The following is a 25,448-nucleotide window of genomic DNA, read 5'->3' as shown; positions in this document are numbered from 1 at the left end:
ATGTAACTGTACAGGGAGAAATCCGCTTCCCTGAAAGCAGCAATGAAGCCAGCTGTAGTTCTGGCTGGTGGCTTCTGTGTAACAACTCAGCAGCATCTAGAGGAAGTGGGATCAGAACAAAGCCTCTGATGGAGGCGCTGCCAGATCTGGGCCCCTTCAGCCCTTTGCCCATAAAAATTGCCCAGGTATGCATCTCACTTCGTCCCGTAGCAGTGTCCCTAACCATGATATTCAGTTTCAGCAATTGGCACAATTGACAATTATTTTATAAAGAGGAAGGAATTAAATCTTTTGAAAACTAGGATGGAGCATTGTTAAAATATCTAGAAACAGGAATCTTCTACAGTTGCATTGAATTTTAGAGCAGATTCTAGGCAAGACAGATGCTGAACTGAGGCTAGAACAGAAAAGCTACTCAGTGAGTGAGTATCTGGCATGAAATATCAGAGTTTAGCGATACTCCATGTAATCAGAAATCTATTTTTCCTTACCCTAAAAGTTTAAAGGACAGAAGCACAATTGTGTGTTGCTATTTTCTTTACTAAAAGAAGCTTTTTAGAATAATTTGTAACTTTCAACTGATGTAACAATAATCAATCAAGTGCACTGTGAAACAAAGCTATATTTATAAAGATGTATATAATTTAACACCGTACATTCAAAGTGATGTCAATGGAGTCAAACAGAGTTTAGATGGCCCATTGAGTTTTTTTACATAACTCATCATTCTGCCTTGTTACGAAATGAAATATTTAAACTCATTTAATGTTGCCCTCAAACAGCTATGGTTGGAAGCTATTGTGTATAACACTGGAGATAATTTTCTAGCAAGAGCAGAAAGTAGACTGTTGGAAAAAATATACAACCTTTTGCACTTAGCTTGCCGGAAAAAGGTGGGTATGGGAGGGTCTAGGTGTTAATACATGTAATAGTCTTACTGTGAAATTCCTTTTTAAAAGGAAAGCTCCATACATGGCTGCAGCTGCTGCATTTTTCAAGAGCTGCTGCTCCCTGAGAGTTGACTCTGAAATCTGCATTTATTGCCAAAAGACACAGACGTACTCTCTTCCCATAGATCTGGACTTTTTCCCAGAATTGACCAGTTTTGTATGGTGTTGTATAACTGCCGAATTGGCACTTTTTTCCCCCCAAAGACCATGTTTTATTTTTTCTGTGGGAGGGAAGGTGGTGGCAGGCTTGTATCCATCTTGGAGCCCTAAGGATCTCCATATTATATTCTCTCCAGCCTTTAAAATCTTATTGTAGCAGCCATCTTCCTGTCTGTGTGTATCATTTCTCAACCATGGGTAGTTATTTTCTGTCATGAGGCACTCTTCATGTATTTTGGGTGTTATGGCTGTAGCACTCCCAACATTTCTCATGTAAAGAGATGCAAGGACTTCTACCCTTTTCTTTAAAAAATAAAATAAAACCTCAGTTTCCTGAATGACCCATTCAGCTTTTTTTTTGAATGATAGGAGTGTAAAAAAAAAATTTGATTGGATGTAATCTAAATATCTTCCAGGGAACCAGTAATATGTTAACTTTTAAATCCAGTGATACTTAATGGCAGTGGCTTTTTCTTAAAGGGGCTAATCATTCTGTTTTATGAGGATACCTTCAGGAAAGTTAGTGGCAGTTAAGTTTTGTGTGTGTTGTTCTCATGCTGGTTCCATCCGTTTACTCCTCTAACACGGTTAGCCCTCCTTTTGATGAGATGTATACAGTTTATAAATTGCTTCACCACTCCCATGGTGCTTTAGTTCCATTATTAGTTTTCCCCTTCTGTGCTGGAACACTAATATATAAAGAGCACAGTAGCAATATATTGATTTAAACATAATAGCATAAACAGAGCCACAAATACTACCCTAAATCGACTCTAAATGCAGTAATAGCAGAAGACAAACACTTCATGCTTAGACATAGATGTCTCATGTAATCCAGCCCTTTTAACTATTACCCAGATTCTCAGACTTTCTTCACAGTTTCAGAGTAACAGCTGTGTTAGTCTGTATTCGCAAAAAGAAAAGGAGTACTTGTGGCATCTTAGAGACTAACCAATTTATTTGAGCATAAGCTTTCGTGAGCTACAGCTCACTTCATCGGATGCATACTGTGGAAAGTGTAGAAGACCTTTTTATACACACAAAGCATGCTCTCTCTAGTTAGTCTCTAAGGTGCCACAAGTACTCCTTTTCTTTCTTCACAGTGAAAGTTTCACTCCTTACCGGGGCTTGAGAGAGTTTAGGGACTCCCATTTTTCATTCTCTAGAGATTCCATCATCAGCTGCAGAACTCAAAAGGTAATCTATTTTGGTTGCATCACACCTCCAACTACCTTACTTTGAAAGATTCAAAACAGTCATCTCCTCTTGGAAACTAGCCCAAAAGGGAACATAAATGCGTCCTTGTGGATTACTTTGGCAACTTGTAGATGTCATCTTTGAAGTGTCCAAGAGCTACTGACTGTAACTTTGTCAGAAGGGTATTCTACTTTATGTTTAAATAAAACCACTGAGGTTGGATTCAGGAAAAGATCATTAAGCTATTTTTCATTTGGTGTCCCATCAATGGCAATGTATTTGAGCATTTGAAATAAATGGCAGCATGTTACAATTTGCTGTTCCTCACAAAACTGACTGCATTGTACTTTTTGAGAGAAGAGCAATTTATTTATTTGTAATGTGGGTTAATCTTGTTTTCTTTTTTAAATTAAAGGATGTGGACTTTCAGAAAGCATTAGACACTGTACCTCACCAAAGATTCTTAAGCAAAGTAAGCTGTCATGGGAGAAGAGGGAAGGTCCTCTCATGGATCAGTAACTGGTTTAAAAGATTAAAAAAAAGGATACGAATAAATGGTCAGTTTCCAGAATGGTAGATAGTGGTGTCCCCCAGGGATCTGTACTGGGACCAGTGCTGTTCAATATATTTATAAATGATCTGGACAAAAGGGTAAACAGTGAGATGGCAAAATTTACAGACTATATAAAATTACTCAAGAGAGTTAAGTCCAAAGTAGACTGCAAAGAGTTATGAAGGGATCTCTGAAAACTGGGTGACTGGATGATGAAATTCAGTGTTGATAAATGCAGAGTAATGCACATTGGAGAAAACAATCCCAACTATACATACAAAATGATGGATCTAAAGTAGCTGTTACCACTCAAGAAAGAGATTGTGGAATCATTGTGAATGGTTCTCTGAAAAAATCTGCTCAATGTGCAGTGGTGGTCAAAAAGCTAACCATGTTGGGAACCATTAGGAAAGGGACAGATAAGCCAGAAAATATCATAATGCCACTATATAAATGTATGGGATGCCCACACCATGATGGAGGACATGACAGAGGTCTATAAAATTATGAATATTTGGAGGAGATGTTATTTATTCGTTCACATAATTTCACACCCACTAGGCAGCAGGTTTAAAACAAACGTAAGGAAGTACTACTTCACACAACACTGTCAACCTGTGGAACTCATTGCCTGGGGATGTTGTGAAGGCCAAAAGTACAACGGGGTGCAAAAAAGAATTGGGTAAATTCATGGATGACAGGTCCGTTAATGCTTAGGGTTGCAACCTCATGGTCTGGGCATCCCTAACCTATGACTGCTAAAAGCTGGGAGTTGACAACAGCTGATGTATCACTTGATGACTGCCTGTTCTGTTCATTCCTTCTGAAGCACCTGGCATTGACCACTGTCCAAAGACAGGATACTGGGCTAGATGGACCATTGGTCTGACACAGTATGGCCGTTCTTATGTTCTGATGACGTGCAATTTAATCCTTCCCAAAACTGAAAATTGAGGGATTTTGAATTTGAATTTTGGTATTTCGGACATGGGTCATGGTGAGCAGAGGTGCTTCTTTTGTCAAGCTAACTATTGTTCCAAATGGTCCTGTATGTAGTCTGGGAAGGAGAAAACCAAGTAATTGCCAGCTGAACGTATCCAGATCTTAAAAATATACATCTAGCTTTACATACTTAATTATACCAAGAAGAAATAAAGTATTGCTCTCAGCCCCAAAACAGCTTTCAAAATTCAAAGTCCCTTGAACATACCCTTTTTTCTTTTTAATTCTCTCATGTTTTGAGATCAGATTTCTCTTTGAATGAACTGGCACTCACTTCCTGATTGTCAACAAGGGGTGGGAATAAGGACTCCGCAAAATAACAATTCTGCTGCTGCTTTCTCTTCTGCTGGTGGTGGGCCAACTCCCACCGGTTACTCTCCTAGTCGTAGAGTTTAAGGCCAAAATGGAGGTAATCTAGTCTGACCTCCTTTATATCACTGGCCACCAGTGCCACCCAGTTCCCGCAACTAAACCCAACAACCAAAATTACAGCCCATAGGAGGTTAAACTGTAACGTGCTGTGGGCAGAGAGTAGGCAGGATCAAGGTGCATCAATGCCAGGGCATTAATTAGAGAGACCCAGATAATACTAGCAAGTCACCTGCATGCTGTGATGCAGAGGAAGGTGCGGGGAAAAAAAATCCCAAGGTGTCTCTGCCAATCTGACCTGTGGGAAATTCCTTCACAATACCACATACGGTGATTTAGACCCTGGGCATGTGAGCAAGAACCAGTCAGCTAAGCACCAGAGAGAGAATGCTTGGTGCCACCTCAGAGCTTTAGAATGCACTGTCCAGTGTTCCATTACCAGCTGTTTCTATCTGTGATGCTTCAGAGGAAGGAGACGTTAAAAAAACAAACCAACAAAAAAAAACCAACCCCAAGAATACATTGGTTATGTGAAACTGAGGGAAGATTTCCACTTCTCCAACCTGCTTTTACTGAGGCTGTAGCTACAGTAACAGCGTCAAATCTAAGGAAAATTTTGGGGTTGTGGAAGAGGAGCACTAGGGTATCAGATGACCCTGGAGGCTGTCAGTGTCCTTGAGAGAGGGCCAACAAAGAAATCAATAATGTCAAACTGCGATGGTGTTTTTTGTGGTGCAGACAAGTCCACAAGGAAGTGAACCTAATCTGTCAATTTATTTCATATAGACATCTAGCTATTATTGGATCGTTCCCCTCTATTCGACATTGGTGAGGCCTCATCTGGAGTACTGTGTCCAGTTTTGGGCCCCACACTTCAAGAAGGATGTGGATAAATTGGAGAGAGTCCAGCGAAGGGCAACAAAAATGATTAGGGGACTGGAACACATGAGTTATGAGGAGAGGCTGAGGGAGCTGGGATTGTTTAGCCTGCAGAAGAGAAGAATGAGGGGGGATTTGATAGCTGCTTTCAGCTACCTGAAAGGGGGTTCCAAAGAGGATGGCTCTAGACTGTTCTCAATGGTAGCAGATGACAGAACGAGGAGTAATGGTCTCAAGTTGCAGTGGGGGAGGTTTAGATTGGATATTAGGAAAAACTTTTTCACTAAGAGGGTGGTGAAACACTGGAATGCGTTACCTAGGGAGGTGGTAGAATCTCCTTCCTTAGAGGTTTTTAAGGTCAGGCTTGACAAAGCCCTGGCTGGGATGATTTAACTGGGAATTGGTCCTGCTTCGAGCAGGGGGTTGGACTAGATGACCTTCTGGGGTCCCTTCCAACCCTGATATTCTATGATTCTATGATCGTAACTGGTCTTCAGTCACTACCCACCTGGTGCTGAAAGTCTGTGTCCCTTTACTAATTACCTGAATCATGTAGCTTCCCTCAAACTAATGGGTCCATATTGATCTTCCATGACATTTTATTATCCTTTCAAACTATGAAATATTTTGTAATCAAGTATATTTCAACAGAAGTTGTATTTTGACTGTACTCTTGGGGTCTTTGGTTAATTGAGGCTTTTAGCTTTTGAATTAAAGCAAACATTTATTGCCCACAGAAGTTAATGTAAAGCTTTACCAGTAAACAGTTGGGGATGGGAGATGTTGCAGGTATTATGCCCAAGGAATAGGGAGATGAAGAGGATAGAAATATATAGTATTAACCTGCTCAGTAAATCCTGTTTTATGGCATTAAGGAATAATATTTAGAAAATATCATTTCCATCACATAAATGACCAATTTAAAGAGACATTTAATATCCTATGAAAACATCAGTAATATGTTGGGGCTTTTTCATTTAAATGAACCCCGTTGAGTTGTATTCTTGGCACAAATGTGATCTTGGCACAAATAAACTAAACAGTGATGCTGCAAGATGAGCGACAAGATGCATCCCTCTTTTAAAAGAGAACTGTCTGATCTAGTGCTCCCCTGTTCATGCATAATAGTGAAGGGCAGGAATAGGCAAGAGCACAATTAAATGGATTAGTAAAGAAATGAAATCTTAAGAAAATGCAACTGGCTGTGGAGGGAAGAAGCCATGCCAATGGCTCAGTTCTCCAAGGGGGTACCTGAACAAGCAAAGTACTTAAACATGTGCTTATCTTAAAGTGTGCAGGTGGTCCCATTGAAATAATTCAGACTTTTTATGTGCTTAAAGTTAAGTATGTGCTCAAATGTGTCTGTGGATTGGGGCCAATGGGCGCAAATTCTCAGGTTACAAAGTTTACCATGATGATCTTTGAAATCGCTTATCCCAGCATGTTGTTTTAGATGTTTCTGAAATGGAACTGTGTGTTTTTAATTAAAATTTGACCAAGTGTGGTGGTTTCAGGTAATAACCCTGGAAAGAAAAAGACAAACTGGCTTTGCATTTTAGTAGTTCTAGTGCCAAATGGCATAAAAAAGTAGTGAAAATTACAAAAATGAATGAACATCTTATGTTCATTATTTAGTGTAATATGAGTTGATAAAACATTTATTTACTTAAAATAGGATGAAATTTTCTTATTAGAGATCCATTGTGTTAGGTGCTGTACAGATAGTCTCTTTGCTGAAAAGTTTTGCATACAAATATACAAACAAAAACAGGCAGAGGATGAGGGAGAGGGATAGAATTATAGTGTTTTTTATGATGTAGATTATTCTTACTCAACTTGATTAAAAACAGGGTTTTCTTCTAAATAATGGCTGCATTTCCCTTTATCTTATGAGTAGAGCACGGTTTCTCAAAGTTCATTGCACCGCAACCCTCTTTTGGACACCCCCCCCCCCCAAAAAAAAATTATTACATGATCCCAGGAGGAGGGACCGAAGCCTGAGACTGCCCAAGCCCCATTACCCCGGGTGTGGGGGGACCAAAGCCCAAGGGCTTCAGCCCCACACAGGGGGCCTGTAACCTGATCCCCACTGCCCAGGACTGAAGCACTTGGGCTTCAGCCCTGCATGGTAGGGCTCAGGCTTTGACCCTGGGCCCCAGCAAGTCTAAGCCAGCCCTGGCGACCTCATTAAAATGGGGTTGCGACCCACTTTGGAGTCCCGACCCACAGTTTGAGAACCTCTGAAGTTAGGGTGACCAGACAGCAAGTGTGAAAAATCGGGATGGGGGTGCGGGATGTCAGGCGTCTATATAACACAAAGCCCCAAGTGTTGGGACTGTCCCTGTAAAATCAGGACATCTGGTCACCCTAGCTGAAGCAGAGCAACAGATTTACAGGGGAAGTATAATTATAGTTCTACAGCATGCTTTCATAGAACTGAATCATATTTTTATGGGAAGTAGGAATGTATACAAAGATGCAGTTCTTTTGGATCATTAAAAAGAGAAATTTTGTGAGTGCTGTGCTTCCAAAACTCTCAATGCATTCCTATGTGTTTGGCAACTCTTGTCATCAGGGCCTTAAATGGGGTAGCGCTTTTAAAAAGTCAAAAGGTCACTACTGTAATTTAAGCCAAACCACAGTGGCTAATTTTTGTAAACACATCTTTTAGTGCAACAGGTTTGAGACACTATATTAGTCTTTCACATATTAAACTATTAAGAGGAACTAAAAGACTGAAAAGAATATGCAAATTTTCCCCCAATATATTTTCAACTGTACGCAAATAGAGATATGAATGCCAGAAAATGTATATTGATGCACGTAAGATTCTTGAACCTATTTTTAAAATTCATCATTGACTGGCTGATTAAAGCTGTTAAAATTTTTCAGACTAAATAATAATATTACCAGTATCTCATCATTCATTTCCTCCGCTTATAGTATTATTGGGACAGTAATAAAACTCAGTGCTTTCACTTCCTTAAATGTTACAGTATTTCTGTGCAGGCCCGTAACTGGGATTATAAAAGGAAGGATTTAATTAATACAAGTGTGGAAACTCCTCACTCTGTTTTTTCTCCACTGAAAATGAAGCTTGGACTGAATTAGCTCATTAGGGAATTCTCCCAATCCCTCAGAGCCCTTTTTAACCAACTCTCGTTTCTTCACAATAGTGAGCCTGCTCTGTACAGATATTAAGCAGCTGTGATCATAAATGCATATACCTTTGTGTACATAATGTTTAAAAAAAGTATCAGCCCTATTTTGAGCATCGTCAGACAGTTAGTTATCTTCTGAAGCATGTTAATAGTTCAACATCCAAGTTTCTGTCAGTACATAATTATTACATTTCCAGTCTCTTGTAGTTTGAGGCATCTCCAGATCTTGTCAGTTTAGATCTTAGCATTTTTTTTTCTTCAAAGTTCATGAAGCATTGTTGATGGTGGACATATTTTACAAAGATGCAAACTCCAACACAGTTTATAACTTAAGTCTGATGGAGAACGTTAACATTAGCTTAGTCCAGGAAGGAGAACTATTTTGGTTTTTTGCCTTACAAACGGGCAAAATTCTGCCTGGTCTTAATTATTTTGCATGATAATAGTCTGTTATTTCATTTGCATGTTTCTGGGTGTCTTTTCTTCCTTCTCATTTCTTTTTAAATTTTATTGGGAGCCTGTCAAGATCACATATATCCACTTATATAAAAGTATAAAAATAGTTTTTATATTCTGCTATAGGGAAAAACATATAGATAAAAAAACTATTAGGGTGCAACATGTAATGGAAACACAGCTTGTTCCTGTTTTGTGAGGGGTGGAAAAAAATGAAACCAATCACATGGGGAGGATGTTTCTGCAGAATCATCCCTCTAATTTCAGATATATAGTGTGAAAGCAGCTGCAGTCAGCTGACAGCTTGTGGTTATGTTCAGATACATGTGGGGAAGGGGTGCACTGTTTCAAATGCATAATGAAGACCTCATTTCGTCATCTGGAAGCAGGGATGGTAGCAGCTCAGGGGAGATGAGACAGTAATGTTGCTCTAGTGGAAGGGAAGCCTTGTTACACATAACCAGAGCACTCTGCATGCAACAGTAAAGATGCACCAAGACAACATGGCACAAATGTATTTTGCTTTCCGGAGCGGGTAGAGAATAAACGCAAGAAGCAGGAGATGGACATGTCCACAAAGAACCTGAAGTTATTTTTTTATACTCCACTGCCCTTTACCTCTGTTGGTACCTTCCAGAGAAATTGGTATTAGATGTATTTTTAGCTTGCTGTATCCAGAATCAGTATGACAACATAATTCTGTCTTTACATCTGTAAGCAGCTTTTACTATATTTTCCTATTTTCTGCCAGCTGCAGTTTACAAAGGATGTCACAGCACTGGTAAGAAATGTACACAGTAGCAATTTCTCAGATTTTTGTAAGGCATGTTTTTCTTAAGATTTATAAGAAGCCAGAATATTAAAACCTGCGAGATGCTGGAAATGAGCTCGATATGCTGATCAGCTAAATTCCCTTCATAGCGTATAACCCTGTTAATTTGTAGAGTATGCCTGTGTTACTTGGTTGATTTCTTTTCAGTTTGCTTTAATATTCTGCACTTAACTAATGCTCAACATAATGTTTTTTGCAGCAGTGTTTTAAGTGCCTCGCCCTCCCCCTCAGTACTTTGCTCTCAGTCTTATGTTTATGGCTGCACTATGGCTTTTACAACCTGTCTAATGCTAAGACAAGTCATGTTGATTGTCTGAATTGAGCATGTTATGATTTGAGCAGGAAATGCTGTAATATGATACCACACCTAAACTGTATAAAAGATCTGGGAAATCATTTTAGTCATTTGCTGTATTGGCAAGATTGGAATTGTCAGCTCTCTATTTCATCACATTTTAATTAAACCAAGTAATGCTAAAGTTTTAAAATAACGTAGTAGTTTTTATGGATTTTTAAATGTTGTTTGACTTTGATTTTGTGTATATGCTGTTGGTTTTGCAATGATTACAGAAATGTCTCTTGATGCAAAAGGGAGACTGATGAAACGTGCAAAATGTAATCTAACCATTTTTCTTAGGAGTCAGGCTCTTAAACACAAGGTAAGATGTGAATTATTAAACATACACAGCAAATTAATTCGAAATTTTAGTTTGCATTTTACAGTAATGGTGTATAGACAATAGTAGGTACGCATGTATTTTCAAATTTATATCTGTCAATTTAAGCAACTAATTTTATAATAGTGTCATTTATTGAATGTCTTCTATAACATGTAAGATTGTTTAAAGGGTGGTGGGTGTTGGCTGGCAACAAAGATGTTATCAGTCACTCTAATTTATTCATTTTACATTTAGCAACAGTGCCTTTTACATATGAGAATCTATATTACAGGAAGAAGTAGATAGCATTTGTATACAATCTTTTAAATGGCAAGACAACAGAGAATATTCTAGTGCTGGTTAAATGTATTATGCAGTCATTTAACCTGTCGATTGCTGTGAAATCCTGGCTCTCAGCATCAAGAGGCTTAAAAGGGAGGAATATTTGAAGTAGTATGGTTGGAGGAAATTGGGTGGTGGTGGGGATTAATCCTTTAGTTTGTGCTCACAAATCTTGGGAAATGTCTCATCTACCTGCATTGATTTTTAGAAATTTGTAATTCATTTGGTTTCTAAAGTGAGTTTTTTGTTTTTTTCTTTGCTGTAGTGACTTCACATGTTACATTTCCAAACAGCAAGGAAGCATTAAGGGAAGAAATGTACTATTTTTATACATTTTTAAACTGTGCTGTTATTTAAGATCAAGTGTAGTATGAATTTAATATCCAAGCTGTCTTCTCTCTAGGGACTTTATCCTGCCATTGCAGGAGAATGGACTCAGTGTGGTGATCTTTCCATCTCTGTTTTCTGTGAATTAACACTTTTTTAAATCGTCCATCCACAGGCATATTCCCAAGATGCCTACCTGAAAGGCAATGAAGCCTATAGTGGCAATGCTCACAACATTCCTGAACCACCACCAATATGTTATCCTCGACTAACATCCACAGCTTCTGTCATGGCACAGTCTGTAGACATACCGCCTTCTGACTCTTCATTGGGCAAGCAGCAAGCCACTAGACCAGTACGAACATTGATGCAACCAGACAGGGCCTATAGAATGGAAATACAAGTGCCTCCATCACCAACAGACATTGCAAAATCAAATACAGCTGTGTGTGTTTGCAATGAAACCATAAGGACTGTGGTTGTGCCTTCTGAGAAGGCTGTAGATTTGCCATCGTGTAGAACCAATCATGCTGGTCCATCACACAGGACGGAGGAAGTGAGGTATGGCTTAAAGGATCAAACCACTTTAAAAACAAAAGCATGGACCACATCACCACCATCTTCAGTGTCCACTGCCGTTGTACTTCCTCAGACTCCACTTACAAGGCCAGTAGATCCCACTGGAATGACAAGTAAATCTGGAAATTATGGAGGACACCCAGAAGGGATCTCAAGCACTAGACCACCTGCAGGTTCTCCCCCAACCTCTACTAATCACTATACTTCTCCAAACTCCCACCAGCACATAGACTGGAAAAACTACAAAACCTACAAAGAGTACATTGATAACAGACGTTTGCACATGTACGGCTGCCGAACAATACAGGAAAGATTGGATAGTTTGAGAGCGGCCTCTCAAAACGCAACTGATTATGTGGTGCCAAATCGCACTATTTCACAGGTACGACGCAGAAGCACCTCTCATGATAGGGTTCCACAGTCTGTTCAGATCCGACAACGGAGCGTGTCCCAGGAAAGACTTGAAGATCCTGTGTTGATGAAAGAGTGGCCAAGAAGTGCTTCACAAGATGCATTAACTTCGCCATCTATTAGTTCTAGGAGCCACAGAACTCAGTCGTGGGATTACCTTGGCAAGCAGGGTGAAACAGAAAATTTTTGTGCTGAGAATCTTGTTGCAGATTCAAATGAAGACAGAAAAAAGACTTACAAGTGGACTGGATTTACTGAGCAAGATGATCGGCGAGGTATTTATGAAAGATCTAGACAGCACGCATTTCATATGTCCCTTCGAGGTCCCCATTTTTCTGTGGCTCCAGGTGCTTATAATTCAGACAGGCGAAAAAGCAATAGAGCTTCTGTGTCTGCTTCTCAGTTCCAGAAAGTTCCATCAGATGTAAAAACACTGCAGCCGACTAGGGATTTTCAAATAGCTGGTGGCATTTCAAAGCCTACAACCACCTCACAAGAGAGACTGTCTCTTGTGACAGACAAAAGTTCTAAAAGTAACTCTTTGAAGACCTCTGTTCCCTATGCAGAAAAATCTTCACTTCCCATTAATCAGAGCCTGGATATTGTGGCCAAAGACCAAAGAGCAGTAAATCACTTGCATCAGAGTGATCTGTTAAATCAGCAATCAAGGATCCGAGGAGAAGATGCCCCAGACCACAAAACAGAAATTGGCAAGAGCATCCAACCCCTCACTTCAACTGCAGCTTCTGCCAGACTTGTCCAACAGATGAGCGAGAGCTCAGCTACCTCTGATAACTTAGATGTTTCCTTTAGACAAAAAATTCAACATTTTGAAAGGGAAAATGCACAAGAGCCTGAAATTCAGCAACCAGATGTTCCGGAAAATGACACAGAAACAGTTGTCTTCCGGGAAAAATCTCCTTCTGGTCACCAGACTCCACAGCCTTTGAGACAACAATCCTACATCCTAGCAGTAAATGACCAGGAGGCTGTCTCAGACACTACCTGTTGGTTACCTAATGATGCACGTAGAGAGGTGCATATAAAAAGAATTGAAGAAAGGAAAGCATCAGGTTCCAGCCCACCTGGTGATTCCTTGGCATCCATTCCATTTATAGGTGAGCTAAACAGATTCATTGTATCAGTGTAATATGTATAAAGTATATTGTTTTACTACTTTGTCTCTAATTTATAGGGTTTAAATCAAGAGAACAACATTCAGGTGGCTAATTAGAAGTCATTTAAACCTTCCCTCTGTGTGGATCTTTTCCAACACTACTTAACCAAATAGACATTTAGGATGGTAAACACTGGAGTATTTTTCAGAAGAGGAAAAATATTTCATTCGTTGTGTGCTGTATAGTATGTCTAGGAAAACCCATTGTGATTCAAAATGTTTCTCTAGAATTTTCTTCAATTTCTTCCACAACTCCCAAAATTATATACCTTTTTCTGGTTTTTACTCCACGATCTGATCTGATCTTATTTGCAGTGGAGCATTGTGCATGTGATCATTTTTTATTCATTAGAAATAATTCAGCAGAATCAGTGCTTATAATGCTTTTCAAAACACTGTAAAATATAAGGTTGCTGCCCCAAGGACCGTTAGTCTTTCTTAGAAAATGATTGGTGGTGTGGTGATATGGGTGAGGATAATTGTAATAACGATTTGTGAAAAAAACCTGGTCTTAAGGGATTTGATTTATAAGTAGGGGGAAGCTGTTCATTGCCAGGACTTGGGGAGGGAGGAGCTGTTCCAGGTGTAAGCGGTGGAACAAAAGATGGTGCAAATCTGCAAGCAGGGAACAATTAATAGGATTGAGTAAGAGCAGGATGAATGGAAGGTCATGAAGGTTGTCATGGGCAGAGACATAAATGGGGACAGAGTTGTACAGAGCCAAGAAGGTGAGAATAAGAAGCATGACATTGGTGTGGAAGGGAAAAGGACGCCCACAAGGGACTTAAGAAGCAGCAAGTAAAGAGCTTTGCAGTGTTCTGGGTAGATGAGAAGGCACAGAGCGAGTTACAGAGAAGAGGACATTTCAGTATCAAGGGTGAGATGTGTTTCTGTTGTATTCAGGTTAAGTTGCACTCATCACCATATCATCTGAGTTGTGGTAGTTATGCTTATTCTTTAATCCATTGGAAACCTAGGCTCTGCAGACCTTTTCCCACACATGCTGATTTGCATCTGGCTGCATCATCTTGAATGTAAACATGCACAGTATTTTCCATGTAGTAAATATCAAGCTTCGCTTCCCAGGTTAATTTAGGTGAAGATTAATTAATTGACATTGCTTGAAAGGTTGAGTGATGCAAGGGAGTATCAGATGTATTGTCATGCAGCCCTCTTGGGTCATGGGTCCATGGCAACCGTTTTTGTCTAGAACTAATAGGTAAACTTCCCAACCAAGCTGGGAGTCACTTAATGATATCCAACATGAAATAGTGAAGAGAATTTTTGTGTATTGGAGGGCAAAGGTCTCTCAGAGAATGCATATTATTTTCTTCTTTAGCTTTAACAGAGGAACTTTCTCTGTGAATGGACAGGTGGTTTTTCATACTGTCAAGTTGGTATAGAAAGCATATAAGTTTGTTTGTTTTGATTGATTGGTACATCCTCACCATTAATTATTACACAAGCCCACGTTTCTTCTTAGTGCATTAGCATAAGACAGCAAGGCATGTAACCAATAAACATTTATTGTGTGCGGGGGGAGTATATTTTGTATCTCAAAAGCTTAGTGCTCTTTCACTGTTAAAGGTCTTAGTTTGTCACATATGCAAGTTTTACATGAAGTCTGACTTAGGTATATTAAGAGGTTCTGTATGGTTTCATGCATAGATTATATATATCTTGTTTGAGTGGTTAAGAACTCTCTAACCACATACTATTTAAATGTCATACTGTAACAGGCAAATAATGCCACATTACAATAAAAGATTGTGTAAAAAGGGTTGGGTTTAATTTAAACAAAAAAGATTTCCCAAGAACTTGTGACAAATGTGGCTTACTTCCAGATTTTAAACAGGTATGAAGATTAAAATCCAAAGGAGCTTTCAGTTATGACAGAGGTATTTAATTTTGGTAATGGCTCTCTGCAAGATACAAGAAAGAGTTGATAGGTTTTTTTTTTGTCTGCTGTCTCAACACCGTGTGATCCTGTGAGGTTTTCATAAGCTATGCAGCTGTCTCTTGGATGTGAGACCTCCAAAGAACATAAGGAAGTGATGCTATTGATTCAGTAGGGGTACACCCTTGAGTCACCTAATTATTACGCATGATACTAGGAATCCATATGCTGCTTTAAATGCAGTCTTTTGGAGATGATTTTTTACTGAGGCTCCAGCTACTTGTGTTCGTTAAAGATCAAATGGCACTTTTTAAAAGAGTAGAGCGGTATTAGTTACTAATAATGTGCCTTGAATAATTAACATTCTGTCAACCCTTGAAGTTGTAGGTGGGTACAGTATTCTTCACTTCTGTTTTAAACCATTGTGTGGTGTTGCTACATTTGGCCCCAATGGTGACTATATTTCAATGGATGAAGAGTTCCCTTGTTATATTCTGAATATAATTGGTTAAGCATTTTTTAAGTCTTTTGAGTAAAAGTTACTTGGAAAATCTAAGGGATTTTCTATTTACTATACGGTGGAAGAGAGAAGAATATTGATTTTGTGTAAAATTTTATCGTGGTATTGGCAAACTGCTTCCTCAGGGCTTTATCTGCAGAAGTATGTACACTAGTATCCACTTGGTATAAAATACTGATCTTGTTAGTACAGTGGAACTGGGTTCCAGACTATCTAGGTGTATTATCCAGACTTAAATGCCTAGGGAATAAAAACTTGCTGATGTTATGTAGAGTTGACGTTTTAAATAGACAGATTTTGCTCCTTTTATTATTATTACTTTTCTGTTCCTAAAACAAAATAAACATGATCCAGTTGTTCTAGATGACTTGTTTAGATTTTGGTGAAGATGGGGGAGGATTTGACCAGGAGCAAAGTACTATTAGCCAGCAGGCAGGGAGAATGGGTTGTTTTCAGGGTACTCTGTGGGATCGCATCTTACTGTTTTGCATCCTTCACAGAAATCCAACCAAACTTTCCTTCAGACTAATGCCTTCCAGTTTCTTGCTACACCTAGGGATGTTCAGCTATAGCATGCCTCTTAAAAGTATTCCTTTCATAAAATTGGCCTCTTGAGGAAGGTGGTTTAATAACTGATTTGAATCAGTAAGAAAGATACATTGCTTTAAATAACCTATTTTAATCTTGCTTTCCATTTGTCCTCTTTAGTAATTTTCCTAAGAATTATACCAACCAATAAGTTGATTCTTATTGGTTGGTATAATTTGGCATATATGCACTATATCTGCACATGTTTATTTAAACAAGTATATAGCTTAACATAATTTTATTCAGATTCTTAATTTGTATAGTGTGTATTGTGTTAAATGGTGAATGATTTTTTTTATATACTAGATAATTGATTTTTTTTACTTGTGATTTGTATCCAGCTGCATTTGGATGGAAATTGGAATTTAATTGAAAATGCACAGAAACGGCCTTTTACATTTTTATTGGTTAAATAAAAGCTACCTTATATGTTCAGAATACATAAGAGGAAAAAATAAGCTTATCAAAATATGATCTGCATTTAAAACTGATTTATAAAACAAAGAAGTGCTATCAGTAGTTAGTCAATTGAACTAATTGTTCCTGGTCACCATGTCCTTCAAGATTTTAAAACCAGTACATCTCATCCTCCCACCTCTAATCAGTTTCTCAAGCTTTATCTCGAGCATTTCCTGCTTTTGCAATCCCAGATGGTTTCTCAAGCGCTGAATGAATGAGGAACTGAACTAGTTAAATAAACTGATATTAAGAAAATATTTTCAACACCTGCAAAAGAGGCTACTACGGTCAAAAGCCTGATGAGCACTTCAACAAATTCTGGCATCAGATGGTTAGACAGGGAGCGATTTCCACCAGTTTAGCGGTTTGACTTTCTTTAAAACTTCAGCAGCAACCCTGTACTACATGAATATTATTTTTATTTAATGTAAATTATTTGAGTAGATGATAGTAATGTTAGGATTTAATTTCAAATTTAATTTCATAATTTTAAATTTAATTTTAATTAGATTTTCAAAAAGAAAAAGGTATTTAATTTAAATTTAAAAATCGGGTGTATATAAAGCCCAATTCTTATAAGAAGATAAATTTTTACCTGCCCTGCTCTTGAGTGCATTTCTTTCATGTATACAATAAGCAGCAAATTACTTGTAAAATTTCAATCTTTCTGTCAAAGGCATGCCAGTATTTTTAATATATTAAGACTGATAATGTGTCAGTCTCCCAGGAAGTGGCATCATTTAAGTCCATTACCAATATATGTGGTACTGTAGTTGTGTATAATTTAGAGAAACTTGGCCAAATGTACAATAGCTTCCTTTATTTTCTTTGTTTACAGATACAGAACATTGGTAGTCCAGAAGGTTAATAGGAGTCAAAAATATGTTCAATGTTTTTGGTCTCTAGTTCAGGTCTCTCCTGTCTGTTCAGCTAAATTCTTTTCACTAAAAAAAAACCCTTGGCCATAGCAAACTGTAATTAAATGCACGTCTGCCCAAGTGACTCCAAACCAGAATGCTGTTAAGTGTGTACGTAAGTGGTTAATAAAACATGCTTCAGTAGGATTCCAAGTTTTTGGCATCTGAATCATCATCCTTATTTTATTTGTATTTTTTCAGTATTTACTCTGTCTAGCTGTTACTCATTATTCTTTCCCTTAAAATGTATTCTGCTGTTCATTGATGCCAGCCACTGTTACACAAGTTCCAAAGCGGGATTGTAAGTCAGTTTGCCTGATTTTAGGAGCGTTTTATCAAATATTTATCTCTGAGTTTTTGCATGATCCCTTTATGACCTATTTGTCTGTACACTTTTTACTTTATGATGTTAAACAAAAATATTTTTGATCTTTTGTTACATCACAGCTATGGTTGACTTGTTTCTGTTGTGGTGGCTAATTAATTCTGGCTCATTTTCCCCCTTGCACCCATTTTGATTCCTTTCCTAGTTTCCTGCCCCTGATTTCTTTATAAAGTAAAGTAATTGCAGTAATACTTCTTTTGCTGAATTTCTAAAACACCTTTCATCTGGGGATCTCAAAATGCTTTTCAATGATCGATTTAATCTCCCAAAACCCATCTATATTGTGCTTGTGTGGTGGTATGTTCTCCTGCAGTGGAGGAGTCAGCAACAGAGCCATTCGTAGAACCCAGCAATCCCAACTGCTGATTTAAATGCTGGCCTGCACGTATGATCTGACATATTTGACAGTTTCTTATGACCAGGTACTTTTAACTTAAAAAAGTCTTCCCCATTTACCCCTTGAATAAAAATAATAGTTTTAACACCGCTCTCCCCAACCTCCCTTCCCAAGGTGTTTGGGCCCATGTATAGAATAGAGTGGTTTCAAATACACTGAAAACACCTATAATAACTATTCTTTTCAATTTTAAAAGAACTAAAGCATATTTAAGAAATGCAATACAGAAAAGATGGTGGTAGTGTCTTAATGAACTCGGGCACCAGTATATCTGTTTTCACCATCATGTTTTGTAGATGGATAACTTGTCCCAGCCAGTACTTGATGCCCTATAATGAGCGTACGCTTTTGTTGTGTAAGTCCCATATATTGTAAGTTTGGACAATTTATTTGAGGTATTGCTCCATCAGTACACTACTTTTGCCTAGATATGTTTTATTATTAAGTGTGAGTTGGGCTGCAGTTGTCCATTCTTTGATAGTTTTTATAAAGAAAATAAAATGCACTGGAATAGGTAAATCTATACAATGTTAGGAAATTTGGGGGCAAATAGCTGATGTAGTCATATCATATGATAGGTTTCAGTGGTAGCCGTGTTAGTCTGTATCAGAAAAAAAAAACGAGGAGTCCTTGTGGCACCTGAGAGACTAACAAATTTATTTGGGCATAAGCTTTCGTGGGCTAGAACCCACTTCATCAGATGTATGAAGTAAAAGGTACAGGAGCGGGTATAAATACATGAAAGGATGTGGGTTGCTTTACCAAGTGTTAAGTCAGTCTAATGAGATAAATCAATTAACAGCAGGATACCAAGGGAGGAGAAATAACTTTTGAAGTGGACTCTTTCCATTCCACTAGTATCTCTGGAGGATGTTGAACAGAGACTACTAATGTTAGGAATTGCATTTAAATCAGCAGGTCCAGATAACTGTCATCCAAGAGTTTTAAAAGAGCTGGCTGGGGAGCTCACTGGACCATTAATGTTGATTTTCAATAACTCTTGGAAAACTGTGGAAGTTCTGAAAGACAGCTAATGTTTTTGTGCCAATATTTTAAAAAGGTAAATGGAATGACCTGTGTGGTTGTAGGCCTGTTGTCCGACATGGACCCTGAGCAAGATACTGGAGCATCTGATACTGGACTTGATTGATTAAGAATGAAACAAGGGTAATATAATTAATGCAAGTCAACCTGGGGTTTATAGAAAATAGATCATGTCAAAATAACTTGATTTTTTTAAAATGAGATTACAAGTTTTGATTGATAAAGGTCATAGTATTCATGTAATAGACTTCTTTAGGGCATTGGACTTGTTACTGAACATTTTGATTAAAAAAAATGAAATAAAACTAACATAGCATGCATTAAATGGATTAAAAGGTGGCTAGATGGTAAGTCTCAAAAATATAATCATAAATGGGTTCATTGTGCGGGAGTGTTCCCAGTGAGGTCCTGCCAGGATCAGTTCTTGGTCCTATGCGAATTAACATTTTTATTAATGACCAGGAAGAAAACAAAATAATCACTGATAAGTTTGAAGATTGCATAAAAATTGGGGGAGTGGTAAAAAGGAAGAGGACAGTCACTGATTCAGAGAGATCTGGATCACTTAGTAAACTGGACACCAGCAAACAATATGCATTTTAGTACAGCTAAAATTAAATGTATATACCTTAAAATAAAGAATGTAGGTCATACTTTCAGGATGGGGGACTCTATCCTGCAAAGTAATGACTCTAAAAAAAAGATTTGAGGGTCATGGTGGGTAATCAGCTGAAACATTTAACTTCCAGTGTGAGGCTGTGGCAAAAAGGGCTACTGTGATCCTGGAATGCATAAACGGGGGGGGGGGGGGGGGGGAGGAGGAGGAGGTGGTTATTTTACCTCTGTATTTTGCATTGGTGCAACTGCTGCTGCAATACAGTGTCCAATTCTTGGGTCCATGATTCACGAAGGATATTGATAAATTGGACAGGGTTCAGAGAAGAGCCACAAGAATGATTAAAGAATTAGAAAACATGCCTTATATGAACTGTTGATAGTTTTGGGGCTGCATTTTTATAAAGAATAAAGCAAACTCTATTAGGAGTTTAACAGTTAAATTACACGTAAAAAGTAAGATAATTGTTCCTTTTGTGGGAATTATTTATGAACTGAATTATGAGGAAACAATGAGAAACCATTTGAATGTAAATGTTTAATTTGCAGTAGATGAAACTGATCTTTTGCATATTTGCAGTGATTGACTGAATTATACAAGTGTGTGCCGTCCCACTGCCAGAAAAACTTCTGTGGCTGTATTACTACCCCACCAATGAAAAGGATCTATTTTTGTTTTTGTCAATTGTTTGAGTTCCTTGTGCTTTGCCAGCATAGTTTTGTATTGCTCACCTTGCAGCCTTCCACAAATTGCCACCACTCCCTTTACAAAGTGCAGTTCAGTGTTGTAAATCCACAAGACTGATGAGTAACCAGAATTACAGTGCTGATTTATACATGAATTACTGTGGGGGGTATCTTACAACAGACAAAACAAATACATGTATAATATCAGGTGTTGATTTCATAAACCCTGAAAAGTTATAGAAATACAATTTTCCCACCTCCAATTTCATGTTCTGTGGATTTGAACGTGAGTATAATTATTCTGTGTGCTATCTATGCTCTCATTTAGTCCTCTGCTTATAAACCAAATTAAAAACACTTTTAAAGGTCCATGTATACACAAATACCTCATTAAAGAAAATATGGCATATTTTAAAGCTTTAAATCATGTAATAGGCCTTGTTTAAATTATATACTTTTTAGAATATGCTTCATGACCATATATTAAATTATTATCCCTAATAAATGTTAAAAAAAATAACATGCTTTATAATGCATTGAGATGGAGCTGCATTATTTAATAATATTTGTGGATGAATTTCGTAGTATTGAGATACTGATTGCAATATTCATAGAATCAGAGAATATCAGGGTTGGAAGGGACCTCAGGAGGTCATCTAGTCCAACCCCCTCCTCAAAGCAGGACCAATCCCCAACTAAATCATCCCAGCCAGGGCTTTGTCAAGCCTGACCTTAAAAACTTCTGAGGAAGGAGATTGCACCACCTCCCTAGGTAATGCATTCCAGTGTTTCACCACCCTCCTAGTGAAAAAGTTTTTCCTAATATCCAACCTAAACCTCCCCCACTACAACTTGAGACCATTACTCCTCATTCCGTCATCTGCTACCGCTGAGAACAGTCTAGATCCATCCTCTTTGGAACCCCCTTTCAGGTAGTTGAAAGCAGCTATCAAATCCCCCCTCATTCTTCTCTTCCGCAGACTAAACAATCCCAGTTCCCTCAGCCTCTCCTCATAAGACATATGTTCCAGTCCCCTAATCATTTTAGTTGCCCTCCGCTGGACGTTTTCCAATTTTTCCACATCCTTCTTGTAGTGTGGGGCCCAAAACTGGACACAGTACTCCAGAAGAGGCCTCACCAATGTCAAAGAGAGGGGAAGGATCACGTCCCTCGATCTGCTGGCAATGCCCCTACTTATACATCCCAAAATGCCATTGGCCTTCTTGGCGACAAGGGCACACTGTTGACTCATATCCAGCTTCTCGTCCACTGTAACCTCACGGTCCTTTTCTGCAGAACTGCTGCCGAGCCATTCGGTCTCCAGTCTGTAGTGGTGCATGGTATTCTTCCATCCTAAGTGCAGAACTCTGCACTTGTCCTTGTTGAACCTCCATCAGATTTCTTTTGGCCCAATCCTCTAATTTGTCTAGGTCCCTCTGTATCCTATCCCTACCCTCCAGCGTATCTACCTCTCCTCCCAGTTTAGTGTCATCTGCAAACTTGCTGAGGGTTCAATCCACCATCCTCCCGATCATTAATGAAGATATTGAACAAAACGGGCCCGAGGACCGACCCTTGGGGCACTCCACTTGATACCGGCTGCCAACTAGACACAGAGCCATTGATCACTACCTGTTGAGCCCGACAATCTAGCCAGCTTTCTATCCACCCTATAGTCCATTCATCCAGCCCATACTACTTTAACTTGCTGGCAAGAATACTGTGGGAGACGGTGTCAAAAGCTTTGCTAAAGTCAAGGAACAACACGTCCACTGCTTTCCCCTCATCCACAGAGCCAGTTATCTCTTCATAGAAGGCAATTAGATTAGTCAGGCATGACTTGCCCTTGGTGAATCCATGCTGACTATTCCCGATCACTTTCCTCTCCTCTAAGTGCTTCAGAATTGATTCCTTGAGGACCTGCTCTATGATTTTTCCAGGGACTGAGGTGAGGCTGACTGGCCTGTAGTTCCCAGGATCCTCCTCCTTCTCTTTTTTAAAGATGGACACTATATTCGCCTTTTTCTAGTCGTCCGGGACCTCCCCCGATCTCCATGAGTTTTCAAAGATAATGGCTAATGGCTCTGCGATCACATCCGCCAACTCCTTTAGCACTCTCGGACGCAGAGCATCCGGCCCCATGGACTTGTGCTCGTCCAGCTTTTCTAAATAGTCCCGTACCACTTCTTTCTTCACAGAAGGCTGCTCACCTCCTCCCCATGCTGTGCTGCCCAATGCAGCAGTCTGGGAGCTAACCTTGTTCGTGAAGACAGAGGCAAAAAAAGCATTGAGTACATTAGCTTTTTCCACATCCTGTGTCACTAGGTTGCCTCCCACATTCAGTAAGGGACCCACACTTTCCTTGACTTTCTTCTTGTTGCTAACATACCTGAAGAAATCCTTCTTGTTACTCTTAACATCTCTTCCTAGCTGCAACTCCAAGTGTGATTTGGCCTTCCTGATTTCACTCCTGCATGCCCGAGCAATATTTTTATACTCTTCCCTGGTTATTTGTCCAAGCTTCCACTTCTTGTAAGCGTCTTTTTTTTGTTTAAGATCAGCAAGGATTTCACTGTTAAGCCAAGCTGGTCGCCTGCCATATTTACTATTCTTTCTACACATCAGGATGGTTTGTCCCTATAACCTCAATAAGGATTCTTTAAAATACAGCCAGCTCTCCTGGACTCCTTTCCCCCTCAAATTAGCCTCCCAGGGGATCCTGCCCATCAGTTCGCTGAGGTTGTCAAAGTCTGCTTTTCTGAAGTCCAAGGTCCATATTCTGCTGCTCTTTCTTCCCTGTGTCAGGATCCTGAACTTGACCATCTCATGGTCACTGCCTCCCAGGTTCCCATCCACTTTTGCTTCCCCTACTAATTTTTCCCTATTTGTGAGCAACATGTCAAGAAGAGCTCTGCCCCTAGTTGGTTCCTCCAGCACTTGCACCAGGAAATTGTCCCCTACCCTTTCCAAAAACTTCCTGGATTGTCTGTGCACCGCTGTATTGCTCTCCCAGCAGATATCAGGGTGATTGAAGTCTCCCATAAGAACCAGGGCCTGTGATCTAGTAACTTCCCTTAGTTGCTAGAAGAAAGCCTTGTCCACCTTATCCCCCTGGTCTGGTGGTCTAGAGCAGACTCCCACCAGGACATCACCCTTGTTGCTCACACTTCTAAACTTAATCCAGAGAGACTCAGGTTTTTCTGCAATTTCATACCAGAGCTCTGAGCAGGCATACTGCTCTCTTACATACAGTGCAACTCCCCCACCTTTTCTGCCCTGCCTATCCTTCCTGAACAGTTTATATCCATCCATGACAGTACTCCAGTCATGTGAGTTATCCCACCAAGTCTCTGTTATTCCAATCACATCATAATTCCTTGACTGTGCCAGGACTTCCACTTCTCCCTGCTTGTTTCCCAGGCTTCTTCCATTTCTATATAGGCACTTGAGATAACTTGCTGTTTGTCCTGCTTTCTTACTATGAGGCAGGAACCCTCCCCTTTCACGCTCTCCTGCTCGTGCTTCCTCATTGTATCCCGCTTCCTCAGGGCTTTGGTCTCCTCCTTCCTCCGGTGAACCTAGTTTAAAGCCCTCTTCACTAAGTTAGCCAGCCTGCTTGCGAAGATGCTCTTCCTTCTCTTCGTTAGGTGGAGCCCATATCTGCCTAGCACTCCTTCTTCTTGGAACACCATCCCATGGACAAAGAATCCAAAGCCTTCTCTCCGACACCACCTGCATAGCCATTCGTAGACTTCCACAATTTGACGGTCTCTACCCAGGCCATTTCCTTCCACAGGGAGGATGGAGAGCACCACTTGTGCCTTAAACTCCTTTATCCTCCTTCCCAGAGCCAAATAGTCCGCAGTGATCCGCTCAAGGTCATTCTTCACAGTATCATTGGTGCCCACATGGAGAAACAGGAAGGGGTAGCTATCCGAGAGCTATATGAGTCTCTGCAGTCTCTCTGTCACATTGTGAATCCTAGCTCCTGGCAAGCAGCAGACTTCTCAGTTTTCCCGGGTCGGGGAAGCAGATAGATGACTCGGTCCCCCTGAGGAGAGAGTCCCCGACCACCACCACCTGCCTCCTCCTCTTGGGAGCGGTGGTTGTGGAACCCCCATCCCTAGGACAGTGCATCTCATATTGCCAACTCCAAGTGCTCAAACCATAAACCAGGCTGCAAAAATGATTGGCATGAAATTGCTAAAAATAATAATAGTGGGGTTCTTTTAATTTGCTGTCTGGTATTAGGGTTCGTGCTTTGGAGCTTTTCTTTGCAACCATGAGGGCTGGAGACTTTGGGCACAGCTACAACAGAGGGTTTAGAGCAGTGCAGCTGCACTGATACAGCTGTCCCACTGTAAGCTCTCTAATGTAGCTGCTCTAAGCTGATGGCAGAGGGCTCTCCCATTGGCTTAAGTAGTCAAGCCCCTGTGAGTGGCAGAAGCAATGTCAGCAGGAGAAGGTCTCCTGCCGACATAGCGATGTCCCCGCCGACGCTTATGTCGATGTAACTTATATCGCTCAGGAGAGTGATTTATTCACACCCCTGCAGAACATAAGTTATTCTGACATACGCTGTAGTGTAGATATAGCCTTTCTCTTTTAATGGAGGCTGAGATTCTCACACTGTAAAATGAACTCTGGACAGCTGGGGTGTTAAATATTAACTCCAAATTTTCCAGGAATCACGATAAAATTGCAAGAGTTAGCTTTGCTGATAGTTGTGGGGGTGGGGCGAGAATGATAGAGCTGTATTTTCCCAGCAGGAGTTTCTTGGAAGTGTGCCTGACTCAGGCACACTCTCTCCAGATGCAGCAGGGTTGCGCAAGCCAGAGTTGACCCTACTCTACTCTCTCACAGGGTGAATGGCTTCTTGCTGCTG

General features: G+C 39.7%; 1 protein-coding gene across 9 annotated transcripts in view; it reads left to right on the top strand.

Annotated features, from left to right (window-relative positions):
* ARHGAP21 (Rho GTPase activating protein 21) overlaps positions 1 to 25,448 on the top strand; it is a 195,531-nt gene that overhangs the window by 135,189 nt on the left and 34,894 nt on the right. For 6 of the 9 annotated variants that reach the window (XM_073334265.1, XM_073334269.1, XM_073334264.1 and 3 more), the window contains 2 exons: positions 9,478 to 9,507; positions 11,062 to 12,994. In XM_073334265.1, coding sequence (XP_073190366.1) covers positions 9,478 to 9,507; positions 11,062 to 12,994 — 1,963 coding nt within the window. The remainder of the gene's footprint in view (positions 1 to 9,477; positions 9,508 to 11,061; positions 12,995 to 25,448) is intronic. The other 3 variants (XM_073334271.1, XM_073334266.1, XM_073334272.1) reach the window with 1 other exon arrangement.

This window comes from Lepidochelys kempii, chromosome 2 (genome assembly GCF_965140265.1).
Source record: "Lepidochelys kempii isolate rLepKem1 chromosome 2, rLepKem1.hap2, whole genome shotgun sequence".
NCBI classification, from domain to species: Eukaryota; Metazoa; Chordata; order Testudines; family Cheloniidae; genus Lepidochelys; species Lepidochelys kempii.
This window is presented reverse-complemented; position numbering and strand designations above follow the sequence as displayed.